Raw genomic sequence first — 15,219 nt, forward strand, 5'->3', positions numbered from 1 at the left:
TTTTTACAATCAATGCCACCATCACAAATAGAGATTGTGATGTCCCTCCCTCCCCCCCTTTAACTAAAAGCCTATCTGTAGTTTCCCCCTAGGGGTGAATGTGTTTCCATCTGGCATCATTGGCAGCTCTTGTCCTCTCTTTCCCAGGATCCTGTTTCCTGCGGACTGACCAGCTGGATGGAGAGACGGACTGGAAACTACGCCTCCCAGTGGCCTGCACACAGAGACTGCCAACCGCTGCTGTAAGTCATGAAACAGAACGCTGTGATTATGCCATCGCTGCACCTTGTATTTTGTAATTGCCCATGTTGACTGTGTTCTCGGAGAAGCAAGTCTTTCATTAGGACAGAGTAGTCTTTTAACTAGAGAGCCGGGTGGCCTAGTCATCAGGGAACGTCTGTCAGGCCTGTACTTTTTTGCACCTTAAGTTCCTCAGTGTTCGACCACTTTGGGTTTTTAAAAGGCAAATATCCATGATGATGCTTTTTAGATTTCAAATTGTCAGTAAGTCAATACATTTTCAGTGTGATACAGTTAAGTTCAATAAACTTAAAACTGCCCCTGTGGTAGTTTGCGCTACATTAGATGTCTCCCAAACTTCTTAGTAGTGATTTATACTTGACTTAAATTTTACGTTTGGCTTTAGTCTGCAATTGGCGGGCCTTAATTTGTAATAATTCTGACCAAAAAGTTAATAAAACTATTGTTACCAAACTAGTGTCAAGAAGAAACCTCCTTCTTATCACAGGTGGACAGCATTGCTGTTATTTGATGGCTGCCATTTGCACGCTGATATATTGGTCTAGAGCTGATTAATCAGTTAATCCATCGACAGAAAGTAATTTGGCAACTATTTTGATAATCGATTATTTGTTGAAGTATTTTTTTAAGTCAAAGTGCCAAAAAAAAAAAAAGATTGTTCCGATGAAACAAGACACATTGAGGATGTTAATTTTGGCTTTGGGAAATTGTGAAAGGCATCTTTAACAACCATTACCAAAGGATTAATTGAGATAATAATATGAGCAGATTAATCAATGATAAAAAGGATTGTTAGTTACAGCCCTGGGTCTAACTCAACCTTGAACTGCCTGGGCTGCTTCTCTGAGCCCCTGGTGACAGGATATCGTTTGGGGAAAAAAACGATACGTGCCTCAGGATAGACAAAATAGGGAAAATAAAACAACTGCCATATTTGTCACACAAGTCTGGGTCTGGGAATGTTTTTTTTTTTAAACGTGTCAAAGCAGTTTGTCTACTAATTACAGCCTTGAGCAAAGGTTCCCAATGTAAAATGCTAAACCATAGAGCAAACACTGTTGCTGCATAAACTTAAAGGATAATATAGAATAATCTGGTGTCCATGTATATTATTGGAGATAGTTACATAATGTTTGATGAGCAAGTAAGGCCAAGCTCTGCATTGTTTGTCATTATTCAATTTTTTTTCCTGGAAGTGATCCTAAACCATGTTTTTGATGTCTCACAGGACCTTCTACAAATCAGATCATATGTCTACGCAGAAGAACCAAACATCGATATCCATAACTTTATTGGAACTTTCACCAGGGTGAGTGCTTACATTACTATTCCGTTGAACCCTAAGCCCCTTTATGTTAATCGGTATGTAAAAAGCATGACGCCAGTCTTGCTTGATCGGAGATTTAAAAAAAAACTTGTACGTCCATGGTAATAATTTGAACAGCAGTCTCTCCGTTTATTTTAATTTACTAATTTCAGCTTCATGAATGAAGTACAGAAAAATACGTTGCACACCTAGAAGGTGAGACAGGTGCATTGGATGGGGACAAGCAGGTCAAAAGTTGCCAAAAAACTAGATGGTACTAGACCATCTTCAGGCAAACACATTTGTGGACAGATTTTGCCTGAAGACGCTCTACTCTATACTCTTTATATATATTTTTTTATTTTTAAGTTAGACAGAGGTTTTTTTTGCAACTTTATGACTGACTAAATAAATACCTGGGGACATAAGCCAGCAATGTTTACAAAACTTCTTTAACAAAAAGCAATTATTTGACCATTTTTTCTTTTGTCTTTGCTCATCATGTTTAATACTTGTCGTCTCAACTGTTACAGGAAGATGGAGACCCCCCAGTCAACGAAAGTCTCAGCATTGAGAACACCCTGTGGGCCAGCACCGTTGTGGCCTCCGGTAAATAACTGGGTGGTGGTGAAGCTCTGTCGATAAGGCAGCTAATACCCAGGAAGTAACCCGGACCAGCCTTTGCCCTTAGCGCACAGATGTGCACTGAAGCATCGCTTCAATCACAACTGTTGATGACTTGTCTATCCAAACCCACTCAGAAAAAAGAAAAAAGAATGGGAAATTTTTTTTCTAATGCAAATAAACAGGCAAAAAAGTGCAACATATTTGTTAGATGACAATATACAGAAAAGTACACTATGCATACTTGGGAAAGCAAAGTGTCAAATACAAACGTGTCCAAAAAAGTGTAGGAAAAAAGAGAGTTGAATGGATTGGTTATTGGTTACAAGCACTCAGCCATTACAAACACCAAAATGATGCATCCCTGGCATGTATACAACCACATGCGCTTATACACAGACATAGATAAACATACAGAAACATAGACCCACAGGAACACAGTCGCACACAGACTCAACGTATAATAACACATGTTATTCGTTAAGCAATTGGAAATATGCATCCTATAATACAAATGACATTTGTCATTTGAAAAAAAGTTTATTAATGTCAAGATTACAAGCCTGGGAAACATCGTCTTGACATATTGTGTTTTTGGTCCTTTATGATATTAACCTGAGACGGTGTTTCTTAGCTCTTTTTCTCTCCCTCCCTCCCTCCAGGCACAGTGGTAGGGGTTGTGATTTACACAGGCAAGGAGCTGCGCAGTGTCATGAACACCTCCAACCCGAGGCACAAGGTACAGTAGTGTGAACCAGAGCCCGAGGACCGACATTCCATCAGTTAGTTTGAATGAAGATGGAGCTTTTAAAAAAAAAAAATATATATATAATATAACCTTAATAAATGAATTGTGTAATTTATTTAACTTTTAATAGATTTTTAATAAGACCAGTGGTGGAAGAAGTATTCAGGTCCTTTACTTAAGTAACCCTACTCATACAACATGTAAAAAGTACAATATTTCTCTCTGAAATGTAGCGGAGTAGAAGTAGAAAGTGGCGCGAAAAGAAAAGAAGTAAAGCACAAGTACCTTAGTTACATTCCACCACTGACTAAGACCTACTGTACATATTGCACATACACAGACTATTTGTTTTTGACTCCTAATGTTTGCCTCTATTGCTCATAATAGGTGGGTTTGTTTGACTTGGAAGTGAACTGTTTGACCAAGATCCTGTTTGGGGCCCTTGTGGTGGTGTCGCTGGTCATGGTGGCCCTGCAGCACTTTGCCGGCCGTTGGTACCTCCAGATCGTTCGCTTCCTGCTGCTCTTCTCTAACATTGTGCCGATCAGGTGCCACTTAAGATTCTCTTCTTCAAAGTCATCTGCAGTGTTGCATTGGTTTTTTGTTTGTCTTTTTACAATATTTCCAATATCCTCATTTACTGTTTTTATTTGATGCAGTTTGCGTGTCAACCTGGATATGGGAAAGATGGTTTTCAGTTGGATGATTAAGAAAGACTCAAAGATCCCTGGGACGATGGTGAGGGCGAGCACCATACCTGAACAGCTTGGACGCATCTCCTACCTGCTGACTGACAAAACAGGTTAGACTGCAGCAAATAGCAGTGAAAAGCAATATGCTAACATGCTATTTAGTAGGCTAAAACAGTGTGCAAGATTTTTAAGTATGTCCGAAATATAGCATGAAACCAATAGCACGTGATTTCCATACTATTTCCGGGGAAATATTAAAGGATATGCAAACACTGGACACTGCAATACGGTAGTAACATCAACGTTCCAAACAGACAAGGAGCTCTGTAACGTATAAAATGCTTTAATTTACATTTCTACATATATTTAAATCTGTGATTTTGTCGCCTGCGATTGTCGACAGCTTAGTGCCTCCGAAAAGATACACAATACTGTTTATTTACACAAAAGTATGTTGAACGATAGTTTACATATTGAGAATGTAGTGCATACTGTAGTATGCGATTTTGGACCCAAACTAAAACAGCCACGGTGGTGTGGCCCATAGAATGACTGAGGCCAGCATGTGGAGTGCTAAAATGAGGAGTTATAGTGCTGAGGATTTGCCAAGGAAGTATCCAGTAGGACAGAGTTAAGTCATTTCCTTCCCTGGGGAGGGGGGAAGTGGGGGGTGGGGGTTGCTCTATGGTGGGGTTTCTGCTCCTGGAGACCTGCTACTTATTGGACCCTTAAATCATAAAAAAAAGCCCAAAGTCTCTCATCCATACCCACCGAGCACAACACCTCCACCAGTGCACTTCCTCAGGCGCGAGGTGTTACCCGTCAGATTTATAGCCCTAATGCCCAATAAAGTGATCAGCCATTTCCCCATCCAGAGCGCGATAAGGCCGCTGGGGTCTGCAGGTCAGGCTAATGTACGCGTGAGGCCCCTGAGGTCTTTTTGATATAGTGGCGGAAAATCCTTTTAAAGTGAGTGTGAGGATACATTGGTTGTGTGTAGCGTTGAAGGGAAGGCTTCTGGCTTCCTTGCCATTTTTTTTCTTTCTCCAGTCACCATGTGTGACATACGAACGCTTGTTTTAAGGAACTGATTATTGTTTGTAAATCCAAACCCGGGAAAGTTGTAGAAATACTTTTACAGATATTGATGCATGAAGAGCTGCCCCATTACTCGACTTATCGGTCGTTTTGGTCTTAGTCGACTATGATTTCTTTAGTCATTTTTTTTTAAATGCTTTTTCATGCTGAATGATTTATTTACAAGAAACTTACCAGCACATTTCTGGTAAAAACAAGATTTAAAGTGTTACTTTTGCGTGACTCTTTTTGGAGAAACTCAGTTTTACAGATCTGTCGATTAAGTCAACTAATTGATTTGTCGACAAAGTCACGTGTGTTAGTCGACTAAGAATTTCTTTAATTGAGGACAGCCCTAGATGCATGTGATGTTTCCAAAATTATATTGATTTAGCAAACCAAAATTCATATTGGGTGATGTCAATCAGGATGCTGGGATTCATCTTGAAATGGAACTCTTTCAATTGTAATTATTATGATTTGAATGGCAGTGGTGTAATCTTTACCAGGAACTCTTACTCTGAACGAAATGGTGTTCAGGCGCCTCCATCTTGGAACTGTGGCATATGGGATGGACTCGATGGATGAAGTACAGAGCCACGTGTTCAGCGCCTACACACAGGTAATAACCAAAAACATGCACGTTTCTACGCAGTGCTGTAAAAATGGAACAAATGCACCAACATTTAACAAACAAAAAGAATCTTGGGGAAAGGGTGAAACAAACAGACGTTTTAAGAAACGTATGAGTGTGTGATTTTTGTTTGGTTGGATGCTTCCTGACCTCAGATGACACTCTTTGTCCCCCTTGACACCAGAGGTTAGCGAAGCAGGAAACAGGATTAGCCCACAAGCAAAGCACCGACCGGACCTCTTAAATGACGCCGTCATTAACCCCTGGAACACACAGGCTTCTAAAAATAGCAAGGCCACAATGCCAAAGCAAATTGTTCATATTTACTTTACACATCTGGTTATGTTTACAGGCCACTATCACAGCAATTGTTGGAACTGCCGTTTGTGAAGCAGCTACTTATCCCAGACTAAAATCTACACATTTCTAGCTAGTAATTGCCAATTTAAAATGAGCATTTTGAATGCGTGTCTTTTAGAGCTGCAACGATTGATAGAAAATGAACTCAACTATTTTGATCATTGAGTATTCGCAAAAAAGTCAAAATGTGAGAATTTGATGCCTTTCTTTGTCATAAATGATAATAAGCTGAATAGGCCTTTGGGAAATTACACGGGACATACTCTCCACTATTTTTGGACGTTTTATTAACAGAACTAAATAAATAATTGGCTGCCCCAATAGCTGTGTGTGTTGCTGTATATCAGAGATCATGTTCATTCATTCATTCATACAGCTTGTTTATTTCGACAGTACAGATTCTACTGGCTGCAATAGCTGCCCTCTCTCAGGAAAACCTTGTCCACAATGAAAGGCTCCCCTTTGAAAAAGGTTATAACTCGTTTTAGATTCCTGCGTGCCCTTCTTTTGATCACAGTACTTTCTGTAATTGTGCTCAGCCCAGCCATGACCTTCCAGCCTCCAGGGCTCCAGCAGCCACCAAGGTCCGCAAGACCATCAGCAGCAGAGTTCACGAGGCAGTGAAGGCCATCGCCCTGGTGCACAACGTGACTCCCGTGTACGAGGCCAACGGTGTGACCGACCAGGCCGAGGCGGAGCAGCACTATGAAGACACATGCCGAGTTTACCAGGCCTCCAGCCCAGACGAGGTACCATGGCCAGCCACAGAACCGTACACACATTCCTCCACTTTCTGTGACATTCATGCTATTTCCATCCACAGGAGGGTAGACTGAGAACATTGTGTTTTTCAAAAACCCACAGGGCATGTGCTGATATGAAAACATAGTACCAATTATCTTGGCTTGAATTCTCTCAAAATGCTATTCATTTTTTAAATCCATAAAGAACTTCAGGGATTGAAAAGTTCCCATTGAGTCCAAAATAGGTTTAGCTTACAGTATTGTTAATTTCACTTTACGCTTCACTTTTTTTTATTCCGCTCATGGAAACAGACACATTTTATAACCCAACCATGAAGTATTTGTTATATAATATTACATATCAATGATCCGAAAGGAAGCTGGATGAAGACAAAACAAAATCTTATTTTACCAGCCCCTTTCTCAGATGAGACAACAAACAGAAATGGATAGACTGTCAGTTGAGAGAGAGAGAGAGAGAGAGAGAGAGAGAGAGAGAGAGAGAGAGAGAGAGAGAGAGAGAGAGAGAGAGAGAGAGAGAGAGAGAGAGAGAGAGAGAGAGAGAGAGAGAGAAACCAAGAAACTAACATAAAATAGAAACTTTCTCTTGGATGTTTGAGTTTGACTGTGCAGAATCATATGGAATCATGAATGTGCGGATACTAAAAGATTGTTTTTACATTCATCTGCTGAGGGGTTAGGGTTGGAAAGATTCTCTGAGCTCACTCTAAATCTGAGTTTACACAAGAGCATGATTAGTTTGGAAGCCAGTTGTGGTCCAGTATGCAACTTAACACAAGTGCGATGTGGAAATTTCTGGAAGCCTCCAGTGCACATCCCCTAGGAATTAGGGGTGGGGGAAAAAATCGATACAGCATAGTATCGCAATATTTTCCGTGGCAATACTGTATCGATACACAGACGCCAAGTATTGATCTTTTATTATATATGTGTTGGTCAGTCTGTCAGCTTGACAATCTCATTTTTCAGCAATACAATTGAAGTGAGATGAACAAACAGAGAAATGTATCTTTTTAGATAAAACAGATGTTGACAAAGTTTCCTTTTGGGGACATAATTTGAAATTGCCCCCAAGTAGTACCTATGTATGGGAAACACTGATTTGCATATTCATAGATTCTGGATTTTTCAATCATGATGGTAAACGCTTAGGTTTCATTTAGAGAGTTTTGAACAGCCGGACACAAATTATTATTCATAGCAGAGTATTTTTACACGTCTGAAAACGTGTCTGGAGGGAAGCTTTAAGATTTCATCTTTATCTAATCATCTGATAACATTTAATTTCAGAGAATCTTTTTGTTCAAGGTGTTTAAAAAAATGAATAATTATTTATCGTGCTGAGAAAACGTTCTCGGCGCTCTCTGTTCTTACTAAATGGGACAGAAAAATGCGGTCGACTTTGTGATGAACTCATCATTTAACTGTTGAAGTGCAGGTCACACAGTATGCTACTCAAATAGCATTAACGAAAACGGAAAGAACAATTTAAAATACATTTAAGGAATGGGGGGAGTCAAATAAAGAACTGTCACAAACCGAGGGAAATGAAATAAAATGAATTTAAAATTTAAAAGAAGCACACTGGATTTATTCATTAGAAACCGTCTGTGGAAGCATACATGTAGACTTGCACATTTCCCACATTTATTATAGAAACCGCTGCAGTATGTCCATCAGATTAAAAAATGCACACAGGAAAATACCTACATGTTGATATACGTCAACTTGACCTGTTGGGAAATGAACACTTCATCTACTTAAACATCATTTTCTCAAGGCCGACCACGGGAGGCCTGACAGGAGAACACACTTCCCATCTCGAGATGGGGAGCTCTCGTTTTTTTTGTCAGTCAAGGCCGTTATCTCGAGTGTCTTCCCTAATTTCTTACTTGAAGAACGTTCACAAGCATTCCCCATGTATGTCCTTGATCAGCATGAATTCTTTGAACATCAGGAAGAGGGCTGCAGACTTCGACTCGGATCCATTTCCTGCAGTGTAAATACGGATTTCCTTAATGTGCTCCCCAGCCCATTGCACTTATCCCCTTTTGAATTTCCTCCGTGATAGCACATTTTTATAGAGCCCAGTACATCTGCGGTGATTACAGAACTGTGGTTTATATTGTGGGAAGGAAATTGAGCCGTTTGTATTGTTTTAGGTCACACTGGATACAAATGTATAACCCTTTTTCTTTTGAGCTGCTGTGCCCCCGAAAGTTGCATTGTATCAGTTTGATACAATCAAGAGCAAGATTCAGTTTGCTTTCCTACAGCTTTCAGGAAGTCTTAATATAGATCTGGTTTTGGCTGTGAGCGCTATAGACAAAATGTCAGTTGAATTTATGGTTTTTACCAATGCAGGGCAAAACTGACATCTTACTGGTCACTTTCTAAATAGGTATGCATGCCAATGATGATAGGGTTTTTTTTTTTTATTAAAATCAAAATGAGGACTTTTTTTATGTGTAATTCACCAAAGAAAGTTGATATATCTGAATCACTTGCCTTTTCAGCAGCTCCTAAAAAAAACAAAAAGAAACGTGTCGGCCGTGTGGTGGATGTGAGTCAACTCCAACCAACTGGATACACCATTATTCAGTCCAGTTAGAAATGTGCAGCCAAGCCAGATGCTGCTATTACAAGGTGGTGCTGTTGTGGCCGACACCAGATCCAAGAATGCCCCCACAGCCAATATTTCTAGACTATGACTAAGCACAGTCTTCATATTTCCCAACCGAGATGACAAACGTAACGGTAGTCAGAGCTTTTCTGACGTTAAAGTGCTCCTGGCCGGGCATTGTCAGGCTACATGCTCATGTATTTCCAAAATAAGAAATTTCGCAAACCACAAAACCTGTGGTTTTAAAATCAGAGGTGGAATGTGCCAATCTTTGTTGTTTCTCTCTCATCTGTGTCCATTTGGCCGCAGTGCTATTAGACCAGTCAGAAGATGAATGATGAATCGTAATCTGGCTAATGTCGGCTCCCCTCTTTTTCTTCCCCGCACAGACTCCCACGCGCTAACACACATTGTATTCATGGATGTTGTCTGTTTGTGTCCTTCAGAAAGGAATCGAGCAAAAAATCTCGGGTTCAGAAATGGACATTTCCTCCAGTTTATCAATCAATAGTCTTGAGTGCTGAAAATGTTTGAGCTATTGATTAAGACTAAATGGTTACTGTGCTCCCGGGCATCCTACTCACTCCAAAGTGCCCTTCACTGTTTGGTAATTCAAGTAATGGCACAATCAAGTTGACATAATGGCTTTACCATATAATTTTTTATTTATACACATAATCATCAATAAAAGATGTGATGGAGAGATGCAAAAAAAAGTCTGGGCACTCTCCAATGCATAGTTTGCATTACCTATTTTAAATAGAAAGGAAAAACTAAAATAGTAAGAAAGAAAGAGAAAGAAAAGCCAAAAACTAATATTTCAACTAATATCAGATCAACACAGTACAAATGCAAAAAGTCAAATATTTGTTAGTTATTATTACATGGGTTGTTTACAAAGACATTCCATAGGGATAACATTGCACAAAGCAAGCCGTTAACAGCTTTCTTAAATTGTACAGGTGTTGGCTTTAAAACAATCTGATGGCAAAGCGTTCCATATCACTGAACCTCTGTAATTTAAACCAAATTGAAGTTGAGATGTTCCGGTGATCGATAGCAGACCTGAGTTTGTAGTTATTTTGGAGTGGCATGTTATGAAGTCTGTAACAAAAAGATAGAGTTGATTATAGAATGAAGGACGTATCTTGTTCAAGGAGCTGTTTGGCTCTCACTTGCTGTGTTTACCTCAGCGATGATTAGGTTTTTATAAAGTGTTAGATAGATCTTGCAGCTTGACCATCTCTAAATTTGAATGAGCGCCCACAGCCTTTTCAATGCAAATGTAAATGTGTTGATAGGTGTCGCTGGTGCAGTGGACGGAGAGTGTCGGTCTGACACTGGTAGGAAGAGACCAGTCCTCCATGCAGCTGCGGACCCCTACTGGACAAATCCTGAACTTCACCATCCTGCAGATATTCCCCTTCACCTATGAGAGCAAGAGGATGGGCATCATAGTGCGAGTAAGTGCCAGATCATTGTGATGATCATTGTTCTCTTTCTGTCAAGTTGAAATGCACGAGCTGTGGTGGCGCATTGTGCTTTGCTATGTGCTTGATGTTTTATTATGTTAAAGATCACTTTGAATGATTTTAACTAATATTAATGTAGAAAAACAAAGATTGGAAGATTTGGGAGGGTCCATATTCATTATAGGAGGGCTTAAATTGTGATATATATATATATATATATATATATATATATATATATATATATATATATATATATATATATATATATATATATATATATATATATATATATGTGTATATATGTATATGTTTTGCCTGCCATTATTTTTTTTAAAGATAATTTTTTTGGGGCTTTTCCACCTTTTAATGGCTAGGACAGCTAGGTGAGAAAGAGGAGAGAGAGGGGGGAAGACACGCAGGAAATCGTCACAGGTCAGAGTCGAACCCTGGACCTCTGCGTCGAGGCACAAACCTCTCAGTATATGTGCGCCCGCTCCACCAACCGAGCCAACCCAGCCACTTTGCCTGCCATTTTAAGTCCTAGGTGCAGCACTCGAGCCGTGTTTGGCAGCACCTAAGCTGAATGAATGTGATGCGGCAAAAAAGCACCAACAACTTTGAAAACAGCATCAAACTATCTAAGATTTTTCTCAGATCTAATGATTGTAGTTGGACGTCTTTAACAAGTATCAAAAGTAATGAAAAGTAGCCCTCTGGTGTGGCCAACAGCTGCATTAAGTACTGCAGTACATCTCCTCCTGATGTACTACATCAGACTGGCCAGTTCTTGCGGTTTTTTTTTTTATCATCCTGTACCTGTCCCACAGGTGTGATATTCGGACGATCCTATGCAGGTGTTGTTACACGTGGTCTGGCACTGCGAGGACGATCAGCTGTGCTTCCTGTCTCCCTGTAACACTGTCTTAGACGTCTCACAGTAGGGACAATGCAATGTATCTGCTGTCCTCATGCCTCCTCGCACCATGCCCAAGGCACGTTCACGCAGATTAACAGGGACCCTGGGCGTCTTTCTTTTGGTGTTTTTCAGAGTCTGTGGAAAGGTCTCTTTACTTTACCTAATTTTCTTATAACATAATATAATATGACCTTAATTGCCTACCGCCCTTAAGCTTTTATTGTCTTTTCGACCGTTCAACAGGTGCATGTTCATTCATTGTTTATGGTTCATTAAACAAGCATGGAAAACATTAGTTTAAACCCTTTACAATGAAGATCTCTAAAGTTATTTCGATTTCCACAAAAGTATCTTTAAAATACAGTGTCCTGAAAAAGAGTTTATATATATAATGTGTGTACAGTATATATACTGTGTGTGTGTGTGTGTGTATGTATGTATGTATGTATGTATGTATATATATATATATATATATATATATATATATATATATATATATATATATATATATATAATATAATGTGTGTACAGTGTACAGTATATATACTGTGTATGTATGTATGTATGTATGTGTATATATATATATATATATCCGATGATGAAGTAAGTTAATTAAGGACGGGGTCAGGGACCCACTCAAGATCAACATCACTGTGCTTCAAAGAAATTGAATTGATTTCCTAGTTTGACCAATTGCTTGTTGTCCTGTGCTTGTTGCTAAGAGAGCGAATTTGGACTTGACACTTTCTTCAACAAGACAAACAAAAGAAAACCAGATTAATATTAAACCTGTGAAAAACCTCACCTTCTAACCTCTGACTAAGTCTAATGACTAACTTTATTGTTGTTGGCGAGGCTAGAACTCAGGAAGCCTGGGATCGTTAAACTTCCTTGCGATAATATTTGCAAACGCTTTTCGAAAGCCCCTTGTGAATACCAAAAATAAGTTGTTGTTTTTTTTTTATTTCTAGGCAACGCAAAATCATCAAATAATGCATGTGCACCTTGGCTCACGTAGGTCTGGACTGGAAATCCTGTCTGAGTGAAACAAACCGGGGTGTTTTATGTAAGATGCATCAGATTTTTCTGTCCTATTTTTGTCTGAATTAATAAACTGGGGATACATTGTTTTCCAGGATGAGTCTACAGGAGAAATCACATTCTACATGAAGGGTGCTGATGTGGTGATGGCAGCTATCGTCCAGTACAACGACTGGCTGGAAGAGGAGGTGGGTTTCCTTCTTTTTCACAAGACCTGATGAAGAGACGTAGCAACAGTGATTTAATACCCCTTATAAATACCTGGCAGACTAGTAGAATTTGTAACCTGCTGAATCCAGATGTTGCTGGCTCTGTTTTTTTAGTGCGGGAACATGGCGAGGGAAGGCCTGAGGGTCCTCGTGGTCTCAAAGAAGTCCCTGACAGAGGAGCAGTATCAGGATTTTGAGGTAAGCGCCGTCTCATGAAATGAAAGCACAGCGACCTGAGGCTCCACTAAGGGACTGGGTCTCGGATTCATCCTAGAAGAAGACAATACTTAGACACTTATAGTCTATCTCGGTTTTGTTTAATAAAGCCGTTATAGCTGGTATCACAGCAATATCATCTGTTGGTTAGATGTTTTTTTTTTTTTTTTATTTAATCTTCTGTGATCTGCTGCAGCCTTATTAGAGACGTTCCGATGCCGATACCATTATCGGAAAAGCCACAGATACCGCCTAAAACGCTGGTAACGGTATCAGCAATTAGTGGAGTTTATGCACCGATCGGATACCACGTAATTTAGCCCTGAAGAAAATCTACTTTTAAAGTAGTTCATTTATGTTCTTTTTCTTTTATGACTGACTGTCAAACTGGATAACAAAAGAAAGTTCTGTGGCGTTCATTGTTTGTGTTTGTTCATGTTTCACAAAGAGTTTAACCTGAGCCAGGCCAAACCACAATGATAGAAATCATATCACATCCATACAGTATATCATACAGGGATAGTAGTATACAGCTGTTAAAACATAATACGATGTATAACACACTGGTGTCGGATCAGTACTCCGTATCGGCCGATACACAAGTTCAGGTATCGTAATCGATATCGGGAAGTAAAAAACTGGTACCATGGACCATCTCTAACCCTTATGTTGATCTTTGAGGTCCTCTGATGAAAACTTTAGGTGATAGAACCTTTGAACCAGTCAATCCTAGACTGTGGAATTATTTTTTTGGGTCTTTTCCCTTTATTTGATAGTGACAGTGTATAGACAGGAAAGGTGGGGGAGAGATGGGGCATGCCACGCAGCAAAGGGCCGCGGGTCGGATTCGAACCCGGCCGCTGCAAAGGACTCAGCCTACATGTAGCGCACGCTCTTCCTGGGTGAGCTAGAGGTTGCCCTGTGTTGATGTTTTTATAAAGCAGCTAAAGACCCATCTTTTTATTCAGGCACTCGATTAGCCACATTGTTGACTGTATTACTATGTATTTTTCTGTTCCTTGCCTTTGTGATTTATTGTGATTTATTTTTTTTCAATGGGTTTTAATGTATTCATTTCTTTGTCTCTGTCTGTGATAAGTGCTATATAAATAAAATAAACTAGACATCTCTTATGGTCAAATTACACTCAAAATACACACAAATGCAGTTTTATGCAGACCTGTTTGGTATCTCTAAATGTCAAAGTGCGTTGCTGGCTAATCAGACTAAACTCTGACCTCCCCCCATCCCTCCAGTCCATGCACCCCACCCTCCCACGCACACACCCCACTCATTGTCTGAGCAGGGCAGGGCTGTGTCCCCTGCAGCCTTCAGCCCCCAGGCCCATAACTGAAGTGTATAATTGTGTGTGTGTGAGCAGAGCTGGTGGGCAGCAGTGAGTCACCGACTGAGTCACACACAGAGTTTGTGTTCCTGTATGAGTCACACTCAAATAGTTTTTGCTTTATCTCACTCACACATGCCCTGGAGCTGGAAGGCTGGAGATGGGCGTTAACCAGTTGATCATGTCTGCTCTGTATTTGTATAGCTTTCTGAAACATTAGTAGCTTGAAGGGCTGCTCGCAGGCAAACACCTGAAAGTTTATATTTAAATTTTGATATCTAATATGGAAGTTTGCTGTGCATGTTGAATGGCATGTATTCATTCTGCACACAGTTCAATCTAGGTTGCAAAAAGGAATCTTCATGTATGCACCCTGTGTGAACCATCCCTGTTCCAGTTTTTTTATTTTTTTTATTTATTCTTTTCTCTAGGTTTGTCATGACTTCCATTTTTCTCCTTCTAATCCCTGGCTGTTTTTCTTCTTTACTCTTGCAGTGGTTCTGCTTTATTTATTCAAATTTTTGTATCTTCTCCCACTCAAAATATTCCCGTCCCTGTCCTGCTCCCCAGGCCCGGTACGTCCAGGCCAAGCTCAGCGTCCATGACCGCTCTCTGAAGGTGGCCACAGTGATTGAGAGTCTGGAGATGGAGATGGAGCTGCTGTGTCTGACTGGGGTGGAGGACCAGCTCCAGACAGATGTGAGGCCAACCCTGGAGATCCTCCGCAACGCAGGCATCAAGGTCTGGGGGGGTGGGAGCAGAACTCATAGTTCACAGTAGCAACAAACTAAGAAAACAAAACAAAGAGACAAGACTAGTACATGTGTTTTTCATATCTGCCTACATGAATAGGCCTCATCCAAGGGCCTCCCTTAAGTATAAATACCAAGGTTATAGTGAATTAAATTGAAATATGAAGGACATCTTTAAG

At 40.1% G+C, this 15,219-nt stretch overlaps 1 protein-coding gene across 1 annotated transcript in view; it reads left to right on the forward strand.

Moving 5' to 3' along the window:
• atp9a (ATPase phospholipid transporting 9A) overlaps nt 1-15,219 on the forward strand; it is a 43,808-nt gene that overhangs the window by 12,367 nt on the left and 16,222 nt on the right. The window contains exons 7-18 of the mRNA XM_028583450.1: nt 148-242; nt 1,490-1,570; nt 2,101-2,176; nt 2,854-2,930; nt 3,327-3,487; nt 3,599-3,741; nt 5,218-5,330; nt 6,242-6,451; nt 10,391-10,552; nt 12,614-12,706; nt 12,842-12,925; nt 14,859-15,029. Coding sequence (XP_028439251.1) covers nt 148-242; nt 1,490-1,570; nt 2,101-2,176; nt 2,854-2,930; nt 3,327-3,487; nt 3,599-3,741; nt 5,218-5,330; nt 6,242-6,451; nt 10,391-10,552; nt 12,614-12,706; nt 12,842-12,925; nt 14,859-15,029 — 1,466 coding nt within the window. The remainder of the gene's footprint in view (nt 1-147; nt 243-1,489; nt 1,571-2,100; nt 2,177-2,853; nt 2,931-3,326; nt 3,488-3,598; nt 3,742-5,217; nt 5,331-6,241; nt 6,452-10,390; nt 10,553-12,613; nt 12,707-12,841; nt 12,926-14,858; nt 15,030-15,219) is intronic.

The sequence above is a fragment of the Perca flavescens genome, chromosome 7 (assembly GCF_004354835.1).
Source record: "Perca flavescens isolate YP-PL-M2 chromosome 7, PFLA_1.0, whole genome shotgun sequence".
NCBI classification, from domain to species: domain Eukaryota; kingdom Metazoa; phylum Chordata; class Actinopteri; order Perciformes; family Percidae; genus Perca; species Perca flavescens.